This window comes from Mus pahari, chromosome 10, assembly GCF_900095145.1.
Source record: "Mus pahari chromosome 10, PAHARI_EIJ_v1.1, whole genome shotgun sequence".
NCBI lineage: Eukaryota > Metazoa > Chordata > Mammalia > Rodentia > Muridae > Mus > Mus pahari.
The window spans coordinates 114,588,795-114,613,527 of NC_034599.1; the positions used below are offsets into that span (position 1 = coordinate 114,588,795).

The 24,733-nt window shown below is 52.6% G+C and overlaps 2 protein-coding genes across 6 annotated transcripts in view; both read left to right on the plus strand.

Annotated features, from left to right (window-relative positions):
• The window catches only part of Nktr (natural killer cell triggering receptor), a 35,703-nt gene extending 26,669 nt beyond the window's left edge, over positions 1-9,034 (plus strand). For 4 of the 5 annotated variants that reach the window (XM_029542793.1, XM_029542791.1, XM_029542792.1 and 1 more), the window contains 5 exons: positions 1,115-3,979; positions 4,734-4,829; positions 5,467-5,523; positions 6,064-6,168; positions 7,325-9,034. In XM_029542793.1, coding sequence (XP_029398653.1) covers positions 1,115-3,979; positions 4,734-4,829; positions 5,467-5,523; positions 6,064-6,168; positions 7,325-7,412 — 3,211 coding nt within the window. In that variant the 3' untranslated portion in view covers positions 7,413-9,034. The remainder of the gene's footprint in view (positions 1-1,114; positions 3,980-4,733; positions 4,830-5,466; positions 5,524-6,063; positions 6,169-7,324) is intronic. The other variant, XM_021206660.2, reaches the window with a different exon arrangement.
• Positions 9,035-13,748: 4,714 nt separating this feature from the next.
• Zbtb47 (zinc finger and BTB domain containing 47) lies at positions 13,749-23,995 on the plus strand. Its single transcript, XM_021206579.2, has 6 exons — positions 13,749-13,847; positions 16,288-17,787; positions 19,242-19,389; positions 20,230-20,345; positions 20,994-21,138; positions 21,246-23,995. Exons 1-6 carry the CDS (start codon positions 13,845-13,847, stop codon positions 21,518-21,520), a joined length of 2,187 nt encoding a protein of 728 aa, XP_021062238.1. The 5' UTR covers positions 13,749-13,844; the 3' UTR covers positions 21,521-23,995.
• The last annotated feature ends 738 nt before the right edge of the window (positions 23,996-24,733 follow it).

Consider the following 24,733-nt stretch of genomic DNA (forward strand, 5'->3'; position numbering starts at 1 on the left):
ATTAGGAAGATAGTAGTTCGTAAAGTGATTGCCTTACAAGCATGAGGACCCGAAGTGTACATGGAAAGCTAGGTCTAGCAGTAAGCACTTGATAATCCCAGGGCTGGGGGGTCCTTGTGGCATGCTGTGCGGCTGTCTACTGATGAACCTTAGGTCAGTGAGAGATGCTTTCAAAGAAATTAGTGGTTTTTTTTTTTAAAGATTTATTTATTTATTATATGTAAGTACACTGTAGCTGTCTTCAGACACTCCAGAAGAGGGCACCAGATCTTGTTACGGATGGTTGTGAGCCACCATATGGTTGCTGGGATTTGAACTCAGGACCTTTGGAAGAACAGTCGGGTGCTCTTACCTGCTGAGCCATCTCGCCAGCCCGAAATTAGTGTTCTTAAGAATGATACCTGAGGTGCTCTCTGCACATGTGTGCACCTACACACATAAAAGCATTCGTGTGTGCGTGAATTTTTTAAAAAGAAGAAATAAGAAAACAAAGTTGAGTCAAGGATGGGCATCTAGCTCTGTAGTAGAGTGCTTGCTTAGCATGCATAAGGTCCTGAGTGTGATGCCCAAACACCACAGAAATAAGTAACTCATCAGCAAGACTGCCTGGGGCCTGGGTTTCACACTCTTTCAGAAATTGCTCTTAGAGGAAGAAGGTTGTTAGTAGATCATGTTGCGAGCTGTGTGTCTCCACAGAACTTCTGGATAGTTGGTATGATTTTCACAAACATTCAGAGTCTGCTTCACCTAAAAAACAAGGATCATGGGACTGGAGAGATGGCTGAGTGGTTAAGAGCCTTGGCTGCTCTTCTAGAGGATCTGGGTTCAATTCCCAGCACCCACATGGCAGTTCAGAACTGTCTGTAACCCCACTAACAGAGGATCTGACACCCTTACACAGACATACATGCAGGCAGAACACCAATGTACATGAAATGAAAATTAAAAAAAAACACCAAAAAGCAAGGATCTTTTGTGAGTCTGCTAATAGTTGTCATCGCTCTGACTTATGTTAAAGTGTTGGTGGAATTGGGTGCTCTTATCAGAAGATGTTTTTAAGACACAGAAAGTGTTCACAAATAACCACATGCACATTATGCTTCTCCACTTACAGGCTAAGTGACCCCTGTTCAAGCCAATGGGATGAAAGAAGCTTGTCCCAGAGATCCAGATCATGGTCCTATAATGGATACTATTCAGATCTTAGTACAGCGAGACATTCTGATGGTCACCACAAGAAACGCAGAAAGGAAAAGAAGTTTAAGCATAAAAAAAAAGCTAAAAAGCAGAAACATTGCAGAAGACACAGACAGACAAAAAAGAGAATAGTTATGCCTGATTTGGAACCCTCACGATCTCCCACCCACCGAATGAAGTCCTCCTGTGTTAGAGAAAGGAGATCTCGCGCCTCATCCTCATCCTCTCATCACTCATCCAAGCGGGACTGGTCTAAATCAGACCAGGATGATCGGAGTGCTTCAACCCATTCCAGCAGGGACTCCTACAGATCCAAGTCTCATTCACGATCAGATTCTAGAGGGAGCTCTAGATCAAGGGCTGTGTCAAAGTCCTCATCTCGTTCTCTCAACAGATCAAAGTCTAGATCTAGTTCCAGGTCAGGACCCCGAAGAACATCAATATCCCCCAAAAAACCTGCTCAGCTGAGTGAAAATAAGCCAGTTAAGACAGAACCTTTAAGGCCATCGATGCCACAGAATGGAAATGTGCTAGTACAGCCAGTGGCAGCAGAAAACATTCCTGTAATACCATTGAGTGACAGCCCTCCCCCTTCTAGGTGGAAGCCTGGGCAGAAGCCCTGGAAGCCCTCTTATGAGCGAATTCAGGAGATGAAAGCTAAAACAACCCACTTGCTGCCTGTCCAAAGCACATACAGTTTAACAAATATTAAAGCAACCGTGAGTTCATCATCTTATCACAAAAGAGAAAAACATTCAGAAAGTGATGGGAGTGCTTATTCAAAGTACAGTGATAGAAGTTCTGGAAGCTCAGGAAGGTCAAGGAGCAAGTCTTCTAGGAGCAGGTCATCCTCCAGATCATACACAAGGTCAAGGTCACGAAGTGTCCCTACTTCACGCTCACTCTCTAGGTCTCTGTCATCTAGGTCTCACTCACCAAATAAGTACAGTGATGGTTCCCAGCACAGTAGGTCATCTTCATATACTTCTGTTAGCAGTGATGATGGAAGACGAGCCACATTTAGATCCAACAGGAAAAAAAGTGTCACTTCAAATAAAAAACATCGCAGCAACTCTGAAAAGACACTTCATAGTAAATATGTCAGAAGCAGAGAGAAATCTTCATGTCACAGAAAGTATAGTGAAAGCAGATCATCTTTAGATTACTCTTCAGACAGTGAACAGTCACATGTTCAAGTATACTCAGCCCCAGAGAAGGAGAAGCAGGGAAAAGTGGAAGCATTGAATGATAAGCAGGGGAAAGGCAGAAAAGAAGGAAAACCCAAGCCTGAATGGGAATGTCCTCGTTCTAAAAAGAGAACTCTGAAAGATGATCTCCCTGATCACTCTAGAGATGACAGTGTGTCCAAAGGGAAGAACTGTGCTGGGAGTAAATGGGACTCTGAATCCAACTCAGAGCAAGATGTGACTGAGAGCAGGAAAAGTGATCCCCGTAGAGGTTCTGAAAAGGAGGAAGGTGAGGCCTCTTCAGACTCGGAGTCAGAAGTTGGCCAGAGTCACATCAAAGCCAAACCCCCAGCAAAGCCTCCAACAAACACTTTTCTGCCCGGCAGTGACAGTGCCTGGAGGGCTAGGAGACCACAGTCTTCGGCCTCTGAGTCGGAGAGCTCCTGCTCCAACTTGGGGAACATTAGAGTAGAGTCCCAGAAGCAAAAACACTCAAAGGATGATCTTAAGGGGGATCATACAAAAAGGGTGAGAGAGAAATCAAAAGCTAAAAAAGACAAAAAACACAAGACTCCAAAACGGAAACAAGCTTTCCACTGGCAACCTCCACTAGAGTTTGGTGACGAGGAGGAGGAGGAGATGAATGGAAAGCAAGTTTCGCAGGACCCAAAAGAGAAAAGGCATGCCTCTGAGAAGTGTGAAGCTGTGAAAGACAGCATTCCAAAAGTCGAGAAAACCTGTGATGAAGGCAGCTCTCCAAGTAAACCCAAGAAGGGTACTTTAGAGCAGGACCCACTTGCAGAGGGTGAAAATGATCCCAGCTCTTGTCCTGCACCTCTGAAAGTGGAGGAAAACACTACCAGCTCTCCACCTAGCACCCAGCAGCTTGAAGAACATGTCCCAGGTGGAGGGGAGGACGTGCTTCAGACAGATGACAACATGGAGATTTGCACCCCTGATAGGACTTCCCCTGCAAAGGGAGAGGGGGTGTCCCCTTTAGCAAACCACAGGCTAGACATCCCAGAGGTGAGCACTATTCCAGAGCAGGATGAGCGTATGGCACATCCCAGAGCAGGAGGGAAACAAGAGAGTAGCATGTCTGAAAGCAAGACCTTGGGTGGAAGTGGGGTTAAACAGGACAGCTCTACCAGCATGACCAGTCCTGTAGAAACTGCTGGAAAGAAGGAGGGGGCTGAGAAGAGCCAGGTGAACCTCACAGATAAGTGGAAGCCATTGCAAGGTGTAGGGAATCTGTCAGTGTCTGCTGCAACCACATCCAGTGCTCTGGATGTGAAAGCATTATCTACTGTGCCTGAAGTGAAACCACAAGGCTTGAGGATAGAAATCAAAAGCAAAAATAAGGTTCGGCCTGGGTCCCTCTTTGATGAAGTAAGAAAGACGGCACGCCTAAATCGAAGGCCACGGAATCGAGAGAGTTCCAGTGACGAGCAGACACCTAGTCGGGACGGTGATAGCCAGTCCAGGAGTCCACACAGATCTCGAAGTAAATCTGAAACCAAATCTCGACACAGAACAAGGTCTGTCTCGTACAGTCACTCACGAAGTCGATCTAGAAGTTCTACCTCATCTTACCGGTAAGAAATACTCCCCCCCTTTTTTTTTTCTTTTACCCCCAAGGAGAGTCTGCTGTCAGCTCAGAAAAACATTAGCATTAGAAGTGTGATCACTGTTTCCAAATATCTGACAAGGGAATAAGAAGCGTTCCACCCAAACCACTGATTCAGGACAAGAAATGGACTCAACTGAAGAGACCTGTAGTTTTATCACTTGGGCAATAAAACCTCTTGCCATGACTGGTGGCGAGTTCTTCATATTCAAAAACGTGAAGTACCTGGCCTTCTTGTGCAGATTGCCATGCCTTTGGATAGAATCCTTTGAGCAGATTCTGTAGGACTTACAGATTATTGAACTTACTATGTTACACATGTAATAGGTACATGCCATGCATGGAGGCAGAGTTGCTAAGTCGACCTTTGTGATCATGGTGGAATTTTTGTTGGAGACCTATCCAGCATTTGTCATCAGGAAAGACTTGAAGAGTACAAAGACTGAGAGTGAAAGCTAAGAAAAGGGGTTCACAGTAACAGGAAGCCAAATAAGTAGTTGTGTTCATGAGCATGTACATATGCCTGTTGCAGTCTTTAGTGACTTTATTTTACTGGTTAAACCATGGTGTCTTCCGGATTGCTTCTTTTGCAATACATGACAGTGTCCAGTGAGCAGAGTTTGTAAGAGACCTTTCCCTGCTTGTGCTTCCCTCCTGCCCTGTTCATCCCAACAGTGTGGGGAGTGCACCTAGTATATGCTTTCTCACTCATTCCATTGTAGATCAAGAAGCTACTCTAGAAGCCGGAGCAGGGGCTGGTATAGCAGAGGCCGAACCCGCAGCCGGAGCAGTTCCTATGGAAGTTTCCATAGTCACAGGTGAGCTTGTGGTCTCACCCTGATGAGTGGTGGCCAGTCACTCGCAGAGGACCACTTCTGGGACATGGTAGGACAGCTGTTGATCTGTCCTTGTCAAATACCACCCAGAACTGTTTCTCATCCAGCTCTCTGAGAGCTCTAGAACTCTGCCTGGCTGTTCGGAAATGAGATCTTAGCACAGAGTAAGGCAAAAGAAGCAGTCGAATTGAGAGGCCATGCCACTCCTACCTGCTCTGTGCATAGATGTCACAAGTATAGTCACCTCTTCTTGACCTACTTAGGGGTTACGACAGACTATAGCAAGGAAACCAAGAGGAAAGTGAGTGCTGGGTGCAAGGTTTTCTATTTCTCTGCTGCTGTGCTCTTTGGCCTTGTGGTATTTTCTGCTGTGACCACTCGTATAAGTGGGCCTTCTCCCTTCCCACCCAACTGAGAGTTTCCTCAGAAAACTACCCTAAAGCTTAGTCTTCTAATGGAATACAAAGGTTTTAAAAAGAAATTCCAGCACACTTGAGATAAACACAAAATAGTTATTGCATTTCACTGTATTTTCACTTTGATGGGCAAAAATGTCTAGATTGTTACTGTGGCCTGTGCCCTAATGCACAAGGTGATAGCCCTCTATGGTCCATACTAGGACGTCCAGCAGGAGCCGGTCCAGGAGCAGCTCCTATGACCCCCACAGCCGCTCCAGGTAAGTGCTGCTGGGAGGCCCAGAGTGCTGGGTAGGGGTTGGCTTGTGCTGCTGGGGATTGATCCCAGGGCCGCAGGCATAAAACACAGCACATCTGCTGCCATGGATCCTATTCCTTAGCCTAAATGATGCATTTTTAATTAAATAACTTTAATGCATATGTTTTTCTATAATTACATATACTCAAAAAGATCTTATAATTTTTATCTATTGGTTCATTGTACTCCAGTACAATGACAATATCTGTCATTTCTTGTGAATATAATTGTCCAATAAAATCAAGATTCAATCACACTAACTCCATGTTAATTTTGTGATATTAACTCCATGTTAATTTTGAAAAAAATGCAGAAAAATTAACTTTTCTCTCTTTAACAAGGTAGGTCCAATTGGGTGCAATTGCTGGATGTTCCTAGAACTTCTTATGCAACTGTCCTCACACCTCCGTAGAGTACCCGTGTGAGCCGGCACCCTTTGATGGCCCTAAAAAAAGAGCCTTTCTGTATTTGAATGGAACATTGTGTGTCATTGCTATTTAAGCAGATCCTACACCTACGATAGCTACTACAGCCGGAGTCGCAGCCGCAGCCGCAGCCAGAGGAGTGACAGTTACCATCGGGGTAGAAGTTACAACAGGCGGTCCAGGTGGGTCCCTGGGTTAGAGCACTGGGAGAGACTAGGCACTTGGTGTGAGTGGGCCATCAGAGGAACACCTCCCCAGGTTTCATTGGCCTACAGACAGCTATTAAACATGGCCTTGGTACTGAGAGTTGGCAGGCGAAGGTTGTCAGTTATTGTTTTATAGTTGACAAGAAAATGAGTTTTATTCATGTAGCTTTTAATTCAACGTTTCTTTTGGAAGAAGTGGAGTAAGGAGAAGTCCAAATCATGGCCCACATCTGGAAGTCAGGCTAATTTACTGAAACAGCCAGTCTGTTGTTTATTAAATTGTGATTGTCTCAGCCGCAGGGTTGAGTCCTATATTTTGTTATTTAATTAATAAGATGTAACCTTATCATAATTCTTGAATTGTCCTTTGCTGATGGATGCTGTCATCCTTCCTTATCCATTGCAAGTCCAGAAAACTTTGTACAGACCGTGCACATGGGTACCGCCTTGACTGAACTGTTTCAGGATTGGCCAGCTAGGCATGCCAGTGCACGAACCCCTCCACCTGCTAGCTCCAGCTTCAGCTCTTTCTGACTTCTGTCCTCCAATGTTCTAGAACTTCCCTTCTGCTCAGAAACTCAAGTGATGGCTCTCTCACTTGTCTTTGTGTCCTGAAGTGATCAGTCACCTCCCACCCCTCAGCCCCCACTCCTCATATTCTTCACTGCAGCCCATTGCCCTGGCAATATCCCATCTCCATCTCACTAACCCTAGAACCCCGGGGTTTTCAGAGAACAAACTTGCCTGTCCACTGTCTTGACCCTTGTACTAGGTGTACTTGTGGTGGGGTGATACTTAACATAACAAGTTGCCTAGCTCTCAGAAAAGCTTTTTAAATAAGCTTAAGGACCACCATAACCAAGCCTACGCCTACTTTAGTGAGACTGTAGATTTAGCCCCTTCCTGCTTTAGTCTAGTATCAACATTTACTGGGTATAGTAGAAAAATAGTTTGCTCATTTTTATGAATGGATTTCAAGTAAATTTCCCACTCTTGGGAGGTTTCTTTATTGTTATCTTAACCTTGATTTTACTACCATTTAAAACATCCTCGAAAAACCCATAGTGTTGCAATAGTTAGAACCGAAAATGGGAGTTGATGGCGTGTTTTATTGTTTTGTTCTCTTATACAGGAGCGGTAGATCCTATGGCTCAGACAGTGAAAGTGACAGAAGTTACTCTCATCACCGGAGCCCCAGTGAGAGCAGCAGATACAGCTGAGGTGTCTCTATACAGATTGTGTCTTAAGTGTAAATACCTGGTAACTTAAAGCTTAAGAAACTGGATGGCAGTCTGTTGTGTTTTAGTATTAGACCTCAATCCAATAGTGGATATTTCTTGTCACTTATTTACATGTGTGCAAAAGAATTTAAAGTGCAGATGTCCCTAGAAATATTTTTATGACCCATTTTACAGTAGGCAACTATGGAATTTTCATTTTCTTGAATCAAGAAATGGTAAATTTGATGTAAGTATAATTTGCAGTGTCACTGTAGATAGGGTTTTCTGTAGATCACATTGTCTGTAGAATTCAGGTTTCTTCTTGTTTCAGGTTTTAGCATCCATGCTGCCAAACAGAATTGTGGAAAGCTGTCACAAGACACATGTTCCCCATGTCCCCATGCTGGTTGTCTTCTTGGTGTATGCTGTCAGATGAGGCTATCCACATCCATATTGACTATGGCCAGGTGTGCAGGGTGGTAGCTCATGCCTGTGTCTGCAGCAGACTGTCCCAGCTGTGAGCACCCACACTGCCTGAGGGCTCTGCCTTCTCACAGTGAATGCCAGCTCAGAGAGTGACTGTGTTGCCTGCCACCCCAGCTCCTGCTTGGTGCTTGGTGCCTTTGGTTCCTCGTATACCCTATGTCATATTGTCACATACTGCATTTCCTGATGCCAGGAAATGAATTGTTTTGTTTGTTTTTTTTAAATTCACTGGCACCAAAAATTATTTCTTCTGAGCTGGGTTCACTGTGAGTGTAGGGGCTTCATCCAAACACAGATATGTGGTGGAACAGAACCTGTATGGCTGGTCATCTTGTTCTGCACATGTGTGCTAAAGTGCTGAAGAATGTCCTTCAGAAGCAGCTCCACAGGCCTTAAGTACTACACCCCAGAGACACTCCGGCCAAGCTTTACTCTCACTGTGGCAATAGTAGCAGCCCTGCCCCCACCCCACCCCACCCGCTGCCCCCTGACTCCGTGAAGCTCTGCCTGATGGAGAAACCCAGGACAAAAGTTGGGGGCAGCAGGGTCACAGGCTCTGCTGCACAGAAAGGTGTTCTTGCGGCCTTGTGCGGCTCCTCCCGGAGGAATTTGACCTGCAATAACTGGTGTGGGTTTGTCTCTTTGTTGTTTTACTCTTTAGTTTGCATTCTTTCCCCAAGTGTACTTAATCACCTTAGTGCCGGTTAAATCCAGTTCACAGACTTCCTGTCAGGTATATGGTGTAGAAGTCTATACTATCCTATCCCACTCAGGCCTTGCTAGTGCATTTGAGAACAGAAAAAGCCTTGGGCTGGAGGATCTTACTAAAGCCTTGGCCAGATGGAGGGGGGAGGTACTGGATATATGAAAGTAGTCTTCCAGGGCCATGTGGCTCAGTGATATATAGCATGTGCTTAGCATGTAAGTAGCTCGGGGATCAGAGGTCAGCACCCCACAAATAAATAATGGTGTTACTCTGTGATGTATGTAAGCAGCATTTTGATGGCCATCCAGCTGTTGTTCACCATGTCTGTAAATTAGTTGATTAGAAAGAAGTATAGCTTCAGAACTCAGTGCTTGGCGGGTTAGATGTGTGGTTTATAGTGAGTGGTTCCTTTTTTTTTTTTTTTTTTTTTTTTTTTTGGTTTCTCTGTGTAGCCCTGGCTGAGGGTGTTTGAATCTAGTATTCAGTAGGAAGAATGAAAACTGGCAAATGTAATTAGTAAGAAAAGGTCACTATTGGGCCATATATTCTTATTTGGNTTTTTTTTTTTTTTTTTTTTTTTTTTTAAAGTTGCCTACAAAGAAGGGTGTTTGAATCTAGTATTCAGTAGGAAGAATGAAAACTGGCAAATGTAATTAGTAAGAAAAGGTCACTATTGGGCCATATATTCTTATTTGGTTGCTGTGTAACAAGTTATCCCAAATTTCTCAGCCTAAGAGTGCCCATGCGTCATTGACAAACAGGCACGGTAGGGTTGACTCATCTGCTCAGGGTCTCAAGGTTATGGGTAAGTGCTGGTAGGGCTCATTTCTCAGAAGACTAGGGGAGGTGACTTGTAGCTGGGCCCCTCTAGAGCCCTCGGGGGATGCCCACATTGCCTGCTGTAGGCCTTGCCAGCGTCAACTAACAGGGACTCTTTGAGTCTTTGTCTTTTTTCAAAACCTCTGCCCTCCTCCTGCGTTTAAGGTTCCATGTAAGTAGATCAGACTCCAGAGATAAATCCCAGAGGAGTTCTGGGGATTAGCATAGGGAGAGGGAGGGCATCCACCCACCTACTGCTGCATGGACAGGGCTTCACCTGTACCAGCAGGCACTCGTGTTCAGTAGTGTCAACCTTGCTGTTTATACTCGAATGAATACAGAAATGGCTTTTCTTCTTATCCACGATCATTCTGTATTTTGAAGTTATTTTTTTAATAAAATTGAATTATGTTGTGTAATGTGCTTAATAGAAAATGCTTTATTGGATGATTTTGTAACATCCTGTTTACTGCAAGTGGCATAGTTGATATTGTTCAAAAATGTAGAAAATACTTTTGTACATACTAGCAATGTCTAATGTGTATATACTTATTAAATTTCTCTACAACTTGAAAAGGATCTTGTAGAAATGAAAATTCATGCTGAGTTTGAGTCTGCCTGCTTGGTCTTTCTTTGCTCAAACTCGAGTCAGTTTCTGATACAGCCAAGTGAAGAGACGTGTCCATTGGCAGGTTACTGGGGTGCAGGAGTGACCTGGGGAGAGCCTGGCAGAAACATACCCTCTGGTGGGATGCAACTCCAGGTCTCCTCCGACTGTGGCACCCGTCACCACTCACTGCCTAAGACAGCCATTCGACATTTGAACATACAGGTGAGGATCTGCTGGGTGAGCAGAGTGGACCTTGGGACCTGCCACCTTGTTCGCAGATAACTGAGTTTGCTAAATAGTGTTTCCCCAACTTGGGAAACTGAAAATTGTCAAATGTGGGTGTTTTACTTTAGTATTTAAAGAAAATGTCAGGTGTGGTAGGGTAGTGCACATCTTTAACCCCAGCAGAAGAGGGTAGATCTCTTGAGTTCAAGGCCAGACAGGACTGCATAGTAAGACTCTTTAAAACTTTAAATTTAAAAAGAAAATTAGCTGGTTTTGGCCTCATAGGCCTGTAGTCCCAGCACTTGGAAGATGGAGACAGGAGGATCCACTAAAGGTCAGCCTGGGCTACATGAGACCTTGTTCCCACAGTCAAAATAGAGGATACCAGGGAGACCTGTTGGGGTCTTTATGGAGTTAACAGAATTTTATTTGCACCTGATAAAAGCCTGATTGATGAGCTGGTCAGGACTGGGGCATCATGTCACTTCTTTAGTTAGCCAGGGAAAGGCATTGAGCCCATGGCTCTGTGAGGGGTGTGGGTGCTGGATGAGCCTCAGTGGGTAAGACTACAGCAACCAATAATCTGTCTCAGCTATTGCATACTTGTTGAGTAGAGGCCAGGTTCAATTCCAAAAACCTACATGGCAGATCACAGTCATAACTCCAGTTCCAGAGGATTCAACTCCTTGCTTCTACTCAACAACCATGCAAGTGATGCACAGGCAAAATATGCGTTACTTGTTAGAAAGACAGTCAGGATGTCTAGCTGAGACAGATTACTGGTTGCTGTAGTCTCTCAGGCACCTCAAGTTATGAGTTAGAGCTCAGCACTCAGGAATCGTACACCACAGCACAGGCTGCATTCTTCTGAGGCCTGGGCCTTTTGCATAGCTGCTTCCTCCCTGTGGTTTACAACAGCCCGATGTTATTGTTGTCTTAATACCAAACCTCATATAAGCAGTAAGACCAAACTCCACAGCCTGAGGCTGAGGAACCTGGGAGATACCAAGGCAGAATGTGGGTTCTAAAAGGGCCACACCTATGCCCCTGAGCCCTAACCCTGATCCCTGCTGCCTAAATGCAGATTCTGAGAACCATTGTCTCCCAGTTGATGGACCCAGAGGATGCATTTGACCCTGCAAGCTGGTGCATGCAGATTAGAGGTTCAGCCTCTGCCCCAACTTGAAGAGGAGTCTGCCTCCCTGAAGACCATGTCTGAAAACACTTAGGGCTCAGAACCTCTAGAACCCCCACTACTGGGCAGACATGTAGGACCCAATAGTCTCTGCACAGCTGTAATGGATGTAGGCCTTGACACTGCTGCTGGTCACATCTCACTGAGTAATGGGGGTGAGGGCTTCCACAAGAAGTACCATGGCCCAAGGTTGTGGAGGACTAGGGTCTCTGGGAGCCTTTTGGAAGTTACCAGGGAGGCCCTCCTGTTAAGGCCCTGGACTTGGTGTGGGAAAGGGAACCTGCTGGTTTGCATTAGGCTCCCACCCTTGTGCAGCTGTGGCCCATTAGTGCTGGACTTGGCAGCCAAAACTGAGGGAGATGGAGGCCATGTACTGTACACCCTCCCCTTCCAGCCTGCACCTCCCACTTTGTGGACTGCCTTACTCGCATTTCTGTTACCTAGTGAGCTTAGTTCCCCCAGCAGAGTGCAGGAACCCCAAGCAGTTTGGGGCTGTCTCCTTGTTCTCCAAAGTGAAGTTTGGCCTGGAGTCACCCAGCTTCAGGGGTCTAAAGCACCCACCTCTATCATGGTAATGATGTTCCGGCCCCTAAACCGACCAACGGAACTTGAGGTTGTGACCTAGAATCCTTCCTCTGCTCCCATCTTGTCCCTCCAGTTGGCTGTACCCCATGTCCTGACCACTCAGTTCTGCAGCCATGAACACAAGGGGGCTTCTGGCTCTTGCAGCTGTTGCCAGTGGCAAGCCCAGTGTGCCCTCTTGCCCTCAGAGTTCTGAGAATCCAGATGGGACAGCAGGGGGTGTGATGGGGATGTCACTCCTTTACCTTCCCGTGGCCAGGCTAGCCATTACCCAGCTTCTTCCAGCCTCCCAGCACAGCATCTACATGTTTTCTCTGCGGGACTCTCCTTGTCCACCCAGTAGGTAGACAACCCTGCCATTCCCACCTCCCAGGTCAGTGTAGCAATCAACTGAGAAACTTGGGTTTGGGGAAGTGTAGGAGACATCAGTAATTGATAGGTTCACAGCTTCAGCCTAGAGCCTCAGCCTAGGGCCTGCTCACTGCCCCAGGTAGGGGCATGCCCTGCGCATATGAAGGAAGGGGCTCTCTTCTCTGTCCCCACCTTTCTTCACACCACCTACTCAGCTTCCTTGCTCAAGGGTAGTTAGCCCAATGTCCAGTGAGAGAGCCTTCCATTCTGAGGGGACAGACCCTCGACTATTTGATGACACCTACTTGGCTCCAGAGGAAGAGCTACAGCACACCACGAGGAAGGCGCACACCCAAGGAGACTGCTATGGCTGGAGTGGAATGGCCCGGCTGGAGCAGTGTTGGGAGAGTGACTAGGCTGAACAGTGGGTAGGGGTGCGGGGCGTCCAAAGGAGAGACCACGGCGTTAGCCCGTAGTCCCGCCCTGCTGTCGCTCGGCCTGGCAGCGTTCCTTCGCAGCCTCCTGCCAGCACAGCCAGCCCCCTGCCCCCACGGAGCCGGTGCCAGAGCAGCGTTCCGCAAGCCGAGCTGCATCTTCCCATCGCCAAGGCTGCGCGGAGGGCCCCTTCGGCCGGGCCTGGGCCTCTGGCCCCCACCCGGCTGTTCCAGGTAGGTCATCTGAAAGGCTTCCGTCGTTGCGGCGGTTGCTCGGAGGTTCTGCAGCCAGAGGCCCCCAGGTAGGTTCGGGAGACTCGGAGCGAAACGCGTGGGAGGCCGGAGCAGCTAGAGACCCCAGACTCACCCCCAAGTCGAAGCAGCCGGGGTCACAGGGGTCGGGAGATGAGCGCGGCTGGGGTGCGGGTCTTGGGCCCTCAGAGTCGCCTGGCTCAGGGGAGCAGGTGGGTCGGGGGGCGGCGCGCTCAGCTCAACGACCTCACGCCTGCCCAGGCCCCGCCCATGCAGAGCAGCGGGAGGACACCCGGGTTAGACTCCCGGACGAACTTCCCAGCAAAGAAGGGCAGAGAGGGACTCCGCGCGGGAGGGTGGGATCGCGCGGTTCAAACGCTCTCACGTCACCAGCCGGGTCGGTCCGGGGACCCCGAGGCTCTCCGGAGGGCAGCCGCATCGAGACGACGCGCGTCCGCGCCCCCAGCCAGCACGCAGGGCGGCCTGGCCCTTTAAGCGTCCAGACGGCGGCCCCAGCTGACGCGCGGGCTCCAATCGGCGCCCCGCGCCCCCCGCCCGCCGCGCCCGAGGCTCCCGGGCCGCAGCTGCTCGGCCGGGACTCGCCGCGGCCCTGCGCCTCCGCCCGCCCGGCCGGCCGCGCCCCCGGGGCCATGGTCGCGGGGCCCTGCGCAGGGGCGGCCCCCAGCGCGGCGCTTCATGGAGCGGCCCGGGCCCGGCCCTCGGGGGCAGCGCGATCCTGCGGGGCCCTGTGAGCTCCCAGCGCCGCGGCATCATGGTACGCAGGGCCCTGCCTGTCCCCCCGCTTATCCGCCCACCTGCGAGCGCCTTCTTTCAGAGCGCACGGCCCCTTGGGACTGGGTACAGGGTCTGGAAGACCTGGCCCCTCCCCCGGGGTCCTCGACCCTATCTGCCCGGTGTGCAGGGCCCAGAGTGCGGCACGGCGGCGCGGCTCAGGGGTGAAATTCCTGGGGTGGGGGTGCAAACGCGAAAGGCCGAGGTCTTGCTGCTCACGGGCGGAGGGGGGCGCTTCTCTGCGTCCGGACGGCGCCGCCCCGGGGCTGGTAATCGGGGGGAAAAAGGGGAGTCGGATTCCCGCCCGGGCCTTGGGCCACGTGGGCGCTGCAGCCGCTCTGCCGGGAGACTAGGATGGATCGCTCCATAGGCGGGGGGCGCCCACAGCTGGAGTGGAAACTCCTGTGTGACCTTGGGCCGGTCCCCTGCCGTCTCTGAGCCTGATTCCCAGACCTCTCCAAAGGAAGCATCCAGAAGTCATGAGCCTGTACCCCTGCCCCCGGGGTTTCACCAGATGGCCTTCGGAGGCAAGAGCTTGGTGGCCTCTGCAGGTGTCCCTCTGGGGAAGGGCTGCAGATGCAGCTGGTGTACCCAGGTGTTGAGAGGCCTCCTTAGCTTCAAGGAGCCGGATGCATCTGGCCAGAGGCTGCACAGCTGGTGGGCACTGATCCGGAAGCTGGCAGCATCTCTGGTCCTTGGCTGGGCAGGCTGCGATGTGACTTTAGGGATGCCTGGGTTTCTGCCAGGCTCAAGTGGCCCTGCCCAAGCAGGAGGGCCCTGGGGAAGCTTTGTAAAGGGAAAAACAGGGGCCCCAGGCCTGTGATAAGTGGTGCCATGGCGGGCCTTTCCCTGCCACCGTCCACCCCCCAGGGGTGCAGACACCAGGACCTGCAGCAGGTGCAGAGACTGGGAAGGAGACAGGACCAGAGGGTGTGGTCACCATGTCTGGATGCTTAGGTGGTTCTCATGCCTCATGCTTCCACCCACCTCACTTCCAGGACTCTCCAACTGCCTGTCTGAAGTGTACCAGGCAGAGGGGCAGGGTGCCCAAGTAGCAGGATGGCCACAGCTCCATGAGTGAAGCCTCTCTGGGCCTCAGTTTCTCTATCTATGCAAGAGGAATTGGTCCCAGAGAACGAATCAGAGTGAGTCAGAGAGGGACAGGCGGGGCCCCGTGCCACGTCCCTGCTGGCCGGGCCCAGCAGTTCTAGGATAGAGTCAGGAATGGGTGACTGTTGGGGGTGGGGTGGGGGGTGGAGGGAGCTTCGGGAAGGCAACTTCCGCTGTTGGTGGAGCGGAGGGCAAAGAGTGGGTATGCCTTGGGCTGCTGGCACAGGCTCAAGGCTCCTTGGGGCTCACCTGCAGCTTCTCCTTTAGCAGAATGACAAGGGAGCTCAGAGTCCATCCTCTCTGTGGGGCCCACCCACTGCTGACAGGAGACAGGACTTAGAGGGAACAGCTTCATCCTGGGACCTCTGAGCAAGGTGGGGTTGTGTCCCCCATTGGGACGCATCAGCATTCACACACTGGAAGCTTTCGTCTCCACAGGCAGAGCCCGTGGAGCATCCAAAGCCAGCCTTTGTAGGACTGGACTGGCCAGTGTCTGCTGAGCCCCAGGCCCTATGTGAGGGATAAGACAGGCCCGTCTCTACCATCCGACCTCTGGGAGTCCTCCATGGCAGAACTAGACAGGACTGCTCTGGGCCCTTTACAGGATCTGGGGGAGCCTAAAGGCCCAGCAGTCTGATCTGTCAGTCACTAAGGTCCCTAGGGCACTCTCCAGGAGGCACAGCCTCCAAGACAGGACCAGCCTGGAGCTTCTGGGTCTGGGCTGGGGTCTCCTCGTGAGAGTGTGGCAAACAAAGTAAACAGCCCATTCTCCCCCAGGACCCTGTGTACGAAAGCTGTTGTCGCTGCTGTGGGCCTGGATGTCTTCTGTAGCTCCTAAAGGCCTTTATTGGCCCCGTGTCCAAGTGAAACGGCCCCCGGATGCTCCAGCCTAGGTGCCGTAGCAGAAGCTGCGTCTTCTGCTGTTCAGGTGCTCATAGTTGGGCAGGCTCCTGTCTCAACATGGTGGGAAAGTCAGGACAAACTGAGGAATTGCTAGAAGTCCAGTTGGGGCACAGTGAAGAGGGATCCTGGGGTGGCCCTTAGTGTGTGCACAGAGGAAGAGCTAAGGGAGTGCCCAGAGCAGCCACCTGGGCACAGGTCTTGGACATCATAGCCCTCGGAGCAGCTGTCCCTGCCGCGCGTGCGTACGTGCGTGTGTGTGTGTGTGTGTGTGTGTGTGTACACGTCTGCCCTTCTGCCCTTCCCCCAGCTTGATGGATGGATCAGATCGTCTCTGGTGATGGCACCTCCCACACTGTGGGCAGGGGTGGGCAGTGGCTGGCCCTCACCTCTCCTGTCTCTTGGCCCCACAGTTGCTGGTTGAGAAGACTACAGACTCCCCGGCGGCAGAGTTCTCGCTGGTGGAGGACGTGGCCCTGCACTTCGCTTGCTTGATGGGCCGCCTCAACGAGCAGCGCCTCTTCCAGCCAGACCTGTGCGATGTGGACCTAGTGCTGGTGCCTCAGCATAGTGTGTTTCCCGCACACAAGGGTGTGCTGGCCGCCTACAGCCAGTTCTTTCACTCGCTCTTCACACAGAACAAGCAACTGCAACGGGTCGAGCTGTCTCTGGAGGCACTGGCGCCCAGTGGCCTGCAGCAGATCCTCAACTTCATCTACACGTCCAAGCTGCTCGTGAACGCTGCCAACGTGCACGAGGTGCTCAGCGCGGCCTCGCTGCTGCAGATGGCTGACATTGCAGCCTCCTGCCAGGAGCTGCTGGACGCTCGATCCTTGGCGCCCTCGGGCCCTGTGGCCCTGGCACAGCCGGCTGCCAGCTGTGCTCCGGTGCCTCCACCACCCTACTACTGTGACATCAAGCAGGAGGCAGATGCCCCAGGCCTCCCAAAGATCTATGCCCGGGAGGGCCCTGATCCCTACTCTGTGCGTGTGGAGGATGGAGCAGGGACAGCTGGGGATGTAGGCTCTGCCAATGCTGGACCGGCACAGACGCTCTTCAAGGAGGAGAAGGAAGGGGCCCCTGAAGAGGCAGAGGCCCCGGGTAGCCTGTGCAAACTGGAAAGTGGAGAGGGGCTGGAGCCAGAACTGGATGCCTCGGGCACCTACGGGCACCAGGAGCAGTCACAAATCATTGTTGAGGTGAACCTCAACAACCAAACACTGCATGTGTCCACCGGACCCGAGGGCAAGCCAGGCTCTGGTGCCAATCCAGCCACCGTGGTGCTGGGCCAGGAGGATGGCATGCAGGGACACTCCGAAGAAGAGGAGGAGGAGGAAGGAGGAGGGAGTGGAGGGGGAGAGGAGGAAGAGGAAGAAGAAGAAGAGGAGGAAGGCAGCCAGGGAGAGGAGGAGGAGGAGGAAGGGCCCAGTGATCATCAAGAGGATGAGGATGAAGAAGATGGGCCCAGTGAGCAGGATGCAGAGAGTTCTGAGGAGGAGAGGGAGGCTGAGGGCAGGCAGGACCCAGCAGGTCCCGCTGGGTGTCAGGGCAGCCAGGTGGACCCTCCACCGCACAGCCGAATGTCCACACGGTCCCGGGGACAGAACACCCGGCGCCGGGCCACCCCTGAGCCGGAGGAGGCTGGACGTAGAGGTGGGAAGAGGCCCAAGGCCTCTGGAGCTGTTCTGGCATCCCAGGCAGCTGATGGGCTGGGGGCCAAGGTGAAGCTGGAGGAAAAACAGCAGCATCCATGCCAGAAGTGCCCTCGGGTCTTCAACAACCGCTGGTACCTAGAAAAGCATATGAACGTGACCCACAGCCGCATGCAGATATGTGGCCAGTGTGGGAAGCGCTTCCTGCTGGAGAGCGAGCTGCAGCTGCACAGGCAGACAGACTGTGAGCGCAACATCCAGGTGAGACGTGCTGCCCAGACAGCCCCTGGGGCTGAGTCAGACTGGCTGTCAGGAGGAGGCAGGTGGAGCTGGACTCTGGCCCACAGAGTTGTGAGCAGAGGATTGTGGCAGCACCTTTCCCAGAGTAGTAAGAGCAACAGGGATGTGGGGGAGAGTGGAGAGTTACCTGAAGCTAAGGGGGCGGTAGGAACTGCCAAGGGATGTGTCTTTTAACAAATCTAGGCCCACAGAGAAATGAAGGGGCTTGTCTGGAGAGGGCATCACCCTTTGCTCACCCCAGAGCCACCATGCAGAGCAATAGCCAATCAAGAGGGATCTTGTGTTCAACTCTGGTGTGTCTGCTACCCTGAATCTGGAGAAAAAAGGCTAGATGGGGAATTTGGAAAGAAATGGGAGTTGGGGAGGGCTGGGGTGGCTGCCAGGCCTTGGGCCAGTCTGCGGTGTCTGAGCACACCCCAGCATGTGCAGTGTGAGCACACACCCACACACCAGCATGCGTGTACACATCAGAATTCATGCACACACACCAGCATGCATGTACACACACATCAGCATTTGTGCACACACACCAGCATACATGCACACATACCACACACACACACCAACATGCATGTACATATTCATACTCATCAGCATCCATGCACACACATATACCAGCATGCATGTACACACACATATATATCAGCATTCATGCGCACACACATACCAGCATGCGTGTAGACACACATACACATCAGCATTTGTACACGTACACACCAACATGCATGTACACATGCATACACATCAGCATTCCTGCACACACGCCAGCATGCCTTTCACCTTTTCTGATCCAAGAAGAAAAAAGAAAACCCCAGGCCACAGGTAGGCGGGTGCTAATTGCCTGCACTAATTGCTAATTGGATACCAGTGGGGAAGGTGTGCCTGGTGACCTGCCCATCACCCACTTTGTGCACCTGTTTCCTGACCCTGGGCTGGCTGTCAGCTATTCCTGTACCTTAAGCCACCCCAAGTTTGCAAAACCTTTACTCCTTCCTGTCCAGACCCCAGCCTCCGGAGCCCCTGCTGGGGTGTGCAGGGCAGGAGGTCAGGAGGTCAGGAGAGCTGCTTTCAGTCTAACCACCCTCCCCTGCCTGAGGGGCCCGAAGCCTCAGCTCCCGTAGACCCCGCAGAACTGAAAGGTCCTTCTGCCACCCTGCACAGCTGCCTTAACTAAGGTGGCCTACAGCCTCCTGCTGAGAGAAGCAGACAAAGGGGAGCTGGGAGGCCTTAGAAGAGGGATCCTGGAAGAGGCAGTCCAACAGCCATGTGAGTGGGTGTGGAAGGAGTCTGGGAATGTCAGACCCAGCCTTCTTACCAGCACTCTTCAAGTGGAGGAACAGGCCCGCCCCAGAGAGGCCAAGGGTAGCTCCGGGTTGTAGCCAAGGCACTCTCTTCTCCCCCCCCCCCCCCAATAGTGCATGACGTGTGGCAAAGCCTTCAAGAAGCTGTGGTCCCTTCATGAGCACAACAAGATAGTGCATGGCTACGCGGAGAAGAAGTTCTCCTGTGAGATCTGCGAGAAGAAGTTTCACACCATGGCGCACGTGCGCAAGCACATGGTTGGTGAGTGCCTGCCAGTGCAGGTGTGGGCAGAGGATGGGCCGGCTGCCTGCTGTGTCAGGATTCTGCATCCAGGTGAGGGGAAGGGATAGGAAAGGGTGCACGGATGGGCAGTTTGCCCAGTGCTTCAGGCTGCCTGGGCAACCTGGGATGGGAATCCAGCTGGCACACGGCTGGGCAAGCCGAGGACCCCGGCACGGTGTTCTGTCTGCCCAAGACCAGGAGCAGCTTTCCCCGAATCACACGATTCCACACATGCTGGCCCAGCCCTGTCTCTGGCCACCATGAGACCTCTCATGTTTTCTCACCTTTCGGCCCTCACAGGGCTTGAGGCATCTCCTGAGTGCAACCTCCCCCAGGGGTCACACCTGGACACAGTAAGGAGGCCTCCCCAAGTGTGCTACCCACTCCACTTACAGGCGAGGCTGCAAGGCCTCTAGGTGGGCCTGGCTGAATGTCTGGATCCTGTGGTCATCTTTTCTCGCTCATCTGGGCTCCAAGCTCCAGGGTGGAGTGGTCAGGGCAGACAGACAGTCCCTGGCAAACCCGCCTCCCTTTCTCCACTGGAAAGTGTAAACTGCATGGGATGGGGACCCTGGGATCTAGGTGTTTGGCCAGGAGCATGCTGGGTAACCAGGTTGGTGATTTTTCTTTAAGCTGGGAGGTCTGTCTCCCTGTTTTCTTTATTGGCCTTCAGTGTCACTGGGCCCAAGGCTGGTTGTGCTGTTGAGTTCAGCATCACCCTCCAGGAAAGCGTGGGGTACAGGGCTGCCAGAAGGCAGGTCTGGAGGTGGGGGTTCAGATAGGTGCCCTGGAGAAGTGACGTCTGGTGCCCACCCGCAGCCCACACCAAGGACATGCCCTTCACCTGCGAGACCTGTGGGAAGTCCTTCAAGCGCAGTATGTCGCTGAAGGTCCACTCGCTGCAGCACTCGGGGGAGAAGCCTTTCCGCTGTGAGGTGAGCTCTGCTGGCTGCTGGCTGTGGGGACTCCCTGGATGGTCCCACCCCCACCCACCCACCCCCATCTGCAGGGAGGGGGAGAAAGGGAGGTCAGAAGGATCTGCAAGCTTGAGGCGGAGGTACGGAGAGCCAGAGGCAGAGGAGCAGGAGCTTCTATTCAGTGGGTTTGGGGAGGCAGTGAGTTGGGAAAATGTTTCTTTGCAGGCTTGAGAACTTGAGCGTCTATCCAGGTTTAAAAAAAAAGAAAAGTAGCCGGGCGTGGTGGCTCACGCCTTTAATCCCAGCACTCGGGAGGCAGAGACAGGCGGATTTCTGAGTTCCAGGCCAGCCTGGTCTACAGAGTGAATTCCAGGACAGCCAGGGCTATACAGAGAAACCCTGTCTCGAAAAAACAAAATAAATAGATAAAAAATAAAAAGTAAATTGGGCATGATGGCACATGCTCACAATTGCTTTGCTGCGGAGGCAGAGAGAGTTGGGTGCCTAGAGCCCACTGACCAGTCAGCGCAGCCTGAGCAGGGAGTTGATGCTACTGAGAGGCCCTGTCTTAAAACCAGCTAATGTAGAAGGCGCCTTAGGAGACACTGGCCTACACACAGGTTGGGTAAGGCAGGATTGAGGGTGTAGCTCTTCCCTTTCCCACAGAATTGCAATGAACGCTTCCAGTACAAGTACCAGCTGCGGTCACATATGAGCATCCACATTGGCCACAAGCAGTTCATGTGTCAGTGGTGTGGCAAGGACTTCAACATGAAGCAGTACTTTGACGAGCACATGAAGACACACACAGGTGCGTGCCTTCCCCCCAGGGTCTCCGCTTACCTGTCCCTCCTTGGTGGGGTGGGGTGGGATCTAGAGCTGGCTATGAACACCCCTGCTGCCCTTCCCCCATTGCAGGGGAGAAGCCTTATATCTGTGAGATCTGTGGCAAGAGTTTTACCAGCCGCCCCAATATGAAGCGGCATCGACGCACACACACAGGAGAGAAGCCATACCCATGTGACGTGTGTGGCCAGCGTTTCCGCTTCTCCAACATGCTGAAGGCACACAAAGAAAAGTGCTTCCGTGTCAGCCACCCGCTGCCCGGTGACCCCGCCGCCCTGCCTGCCACGCACCTGCAGCCCACGGCCCCGCTCTTCCCCACAGCACCTCCCAGGCTGGACACTAACTGACCCCCAGCACAGGCCCTCTTGGCCAGGGCCAGCGGATACAGACTAGGGGCTGGGCTGCAGCTGGATACCCCTGGCCCTGGGTCCTGGTGCAGCTTCTTGGAGATTTTACTCCTTGTGTTTGGGAGTAAAAGAACAGAGAGGGTCTGGTTGGCTGCACCCCTCCAGGCGAGGGGTGCTGGAGGCAGCCGATACAGGGCAGGGGGAGCTCTGGGCTGCAGGCATGGCAGAAAGCCAGGCAGGGCCTGGGTCAGTTTCACCTGCCCATTCCTGGCTTCCCTGTGCCCCTAACCGACTCCTTAGGAGGGGAGGATTTGGGTGTGCCCCATTGAAGGAGTTCTGGAGCCCCGGAGGCCTGTGGCCAGGGAGGCATGGCAGGATACCATGTGTGACTGGGCAGGGGAGTGTCAGCGTATGAAGGCTGCTCCTCTGCGTGGGGCTGACTGGGGCAGGTGGGGGCTGGCCCCCATGGGTTTCCTTTCTTACATCCCTACCAGGCAGGTTCAGGATTTCCCCAACCTGCACTGGGACTTTTAAAGAGCCCCACATCCAGGAGAGGGTGTCTCTGGGTGCTGGAGACCAAGCCTCTAGGGGGGAGAGAACCTGATTCACCAGGCCCAGCTTCTAGGGCTCCTGTAGGAGAGTGAGATCCCAGGGAGGGGCCCCACAGGAGCCTCAGGCAAGTCGTTCAGGGTTTCATGGTGCTATCTGTGGGGCAGGGGACAGGGAGCTGTCCCTTACCAGCCTATCTGGCTGCACTGCCCCACCAGGAGACACGTATCTATGTCTGCTCCCCCAGAAGCCCACATGAGGCCTCCTCTCCTCTTGGGGCCAGGCCACTACCGCGCCTTGCTGGCCCCTGGTCCCTCTTGCACTCTGTACAGTCTGAGATGCCACAGCACAGCGCAGCCAGGGAGAGAAGCTGATGTGTTTAGGCCTCTGTGGGAGCTCAGCCAGTGCTCAGTGTTTGCCCTTGGGGGGGCAGGCAGTCATAGGCCACCCCTCTCTGTTGTCACTTCATGTCCTACGTTTCCCGGGTTTGATCTCCCACTGTTGATAAGCTTCTTTGTCACACTCTGCACCTTACTCTCCCTCCCGCCGCTCCTAGCCATTCCCAGCATGGCCACACTGGGAAGAGGCCAGTGCCCAAGGGGCTGGCAGAGGGTGATGAATCCCTTGACCTCCTCAGAGGCCCACGGAGCTGGGACAGCGGGCTGGGGACATTTTAATCATCAATAAACGAAGCACTTTATTCTGTACAGGTGTGGGCAGGCCCAAGGTGCTCGGCTGAGTCGGCTGTCTTCTGGGCAAGGAAGGGCTGAATGAGCTGTTGTTCCTGTATAGACTCCCTTTCCTAGCCTGAAGAGCCAGGCTGCAGGCATGCTCCCAGCCCACCCCACCCCCACCCCCACCCCACCCCCGTGTCCACTGGGAAGACAGGTGCGACCCTCTCTGAGAAAGGAAGATTTCCCATTTGGCTGCACACTCCTGCCCCACTGCCCGAGGTTGGGCTCCAAGCTCCTCCAGTGTAGCTCCTCCAGTGGTACCCCTAATTTCTGGGCTTCCGTGATGTCCTCAGGTACTCTTCCCTGCCTCTTGCTGTTTCTAACCTCTGGCCCCAGTGCCTGGCAGCTCTTCAGAGCTGGCTTAACATTTTCCAATAATTAATAAATAAATAAATAAATAAGAAAAAAAAGAGTCGACCACCTCAAGGGGTCGCCAGTCCTTATCATTTGCTGGCCCTGGTGGCCTTCATGGGTCCAGAAACCCTGGCCATTCTTCAGTAAACAGCAATCTGAAGGGCAGAGGCTGGGAACAGAACCCTGTCACAGGAGTTGGGTCTCCAGCACCTTTATACACCTTTCCCCAGGGGCCAGACAGGTTCTGGGCACTGGCTGGGATGGGGGCACAGCCCCCCTCTCTGAGGCCCCTGCGTGCCTGGTGCTACACTCCCTGCCCTGCCCACAAAGATTGCACTCCCTTCCTGCCAAATGCAATAAGCCCCTATTCCCATGCTGTGGAATTGGGGTTCTCATCCCCCCAGCTATTTACCCTATTTTTAAAGAGACGGTCAAGTCCCTGAATGTTAGTTAGCATGAGGGAACTGGAACATGGTGGTACTTTTCCAGGCCCAAGACACAGTAGCCTTGGGACCGTTGCCTTCGGGGGGACTTGCTAGAGTCTCTTGCCCAGCTAGACTTGGTCTAACCCTGGGCCTGCTCCTCGGAACTGATGCAGGCTGCTCTGGCCTTGGAGCAGTTGGGGAGTCCTCATGAAGACACAGAGGACCTGGAACCCAGGGATGCCCAGCCCCACATCCCCTCACTGGGGTCTGGGTGGTTACAGGAAGACCAGGCCCAGGTGTGTGAAGCCTTACTGCCTGCCTGTGTATGACACGTCCATGGTCCCTCCCAGGGTGGGGACAGTAGGCATTTGAGTGAGATGAGTGGTGGAGAATAAACTCAGTTCCACTCCTGGCCCCTGACCCAGCTTCTTCTTTATGTGTTGCTGCCCCGAGGAAGGGTGGCAGGTGTCCCAGCATCCCAGTGCACAAGTCCCAAGAGCATTTAGGGTATCCATAGGACCAGTCTTTCTCCTTCAAGGCTGGGATGATACAGGCCCCATGCTACATGCGGGTCTGTTGGTCTGTCACAGAAAGACCTGAAATTCTGGAGCCTCCACAAGTGGTAACCCCCCCCCCCCCAGTGTAGAGCCCAGGAGAATCCAGGGTGTCAGTCACAGGAGTCCAGACAGCAGGCCCCGCCCCTCTCGTCCGCCAGCTCTTGGGCACCTAGGGTTCTCACGGGTACTTCCTGCTGCTCACAGTCTGTTTGGTGGAGATTCCCACATGATCATCATCTACTGTTTCACGCCCTCAAAAACTAGATGGGCTAGAACATCCCTGTAACACCAGCACTTGGGAGGCAAGAGGGTTAGGAGTTAAAAGCCACCCATGGCCACACGGTTCCAGGACAGCCTGCCGTTTGGAATTGACACCCAGTCTCACAAAGGTCTAAGGAAAGGACCCCTTGAGAGGGTCCTGTTGTTTTCTCTCACCTCTGCGCCCCTGTCCCCTACCTCAGCGCTGTTTTCAAACAGGGCCCCAGGTGATAGGCTGTGGGTGGCAGAGAGGAATCAGGCATCTGGAACATTTCCAGGGTTGGTTGGGAAGGCCACGCCCCATCTGTGCATGCCTGGTTCTAAGGCCTGCTGGAT

Bases quoted from the DNA above. Each gene is read 5' to 3' on its own strand.
- Zbtb47 (XM_021206579.2), top strand. The intron at 17,788-19,241 runs GTGAGACGTGCT...CCCCCCCAATAG, and splicing joins ACTGTGAGCGCAACATCCAG to TGCATGACGTGTGGCAAAGC. The intron at 19,390-20,229 runs GTGAGTGCCTGC...GCCCACCCGCAG, and splicing joins CGTGCGCAAGCACATGGTTG to CCCACACCAAGGACATGCCC.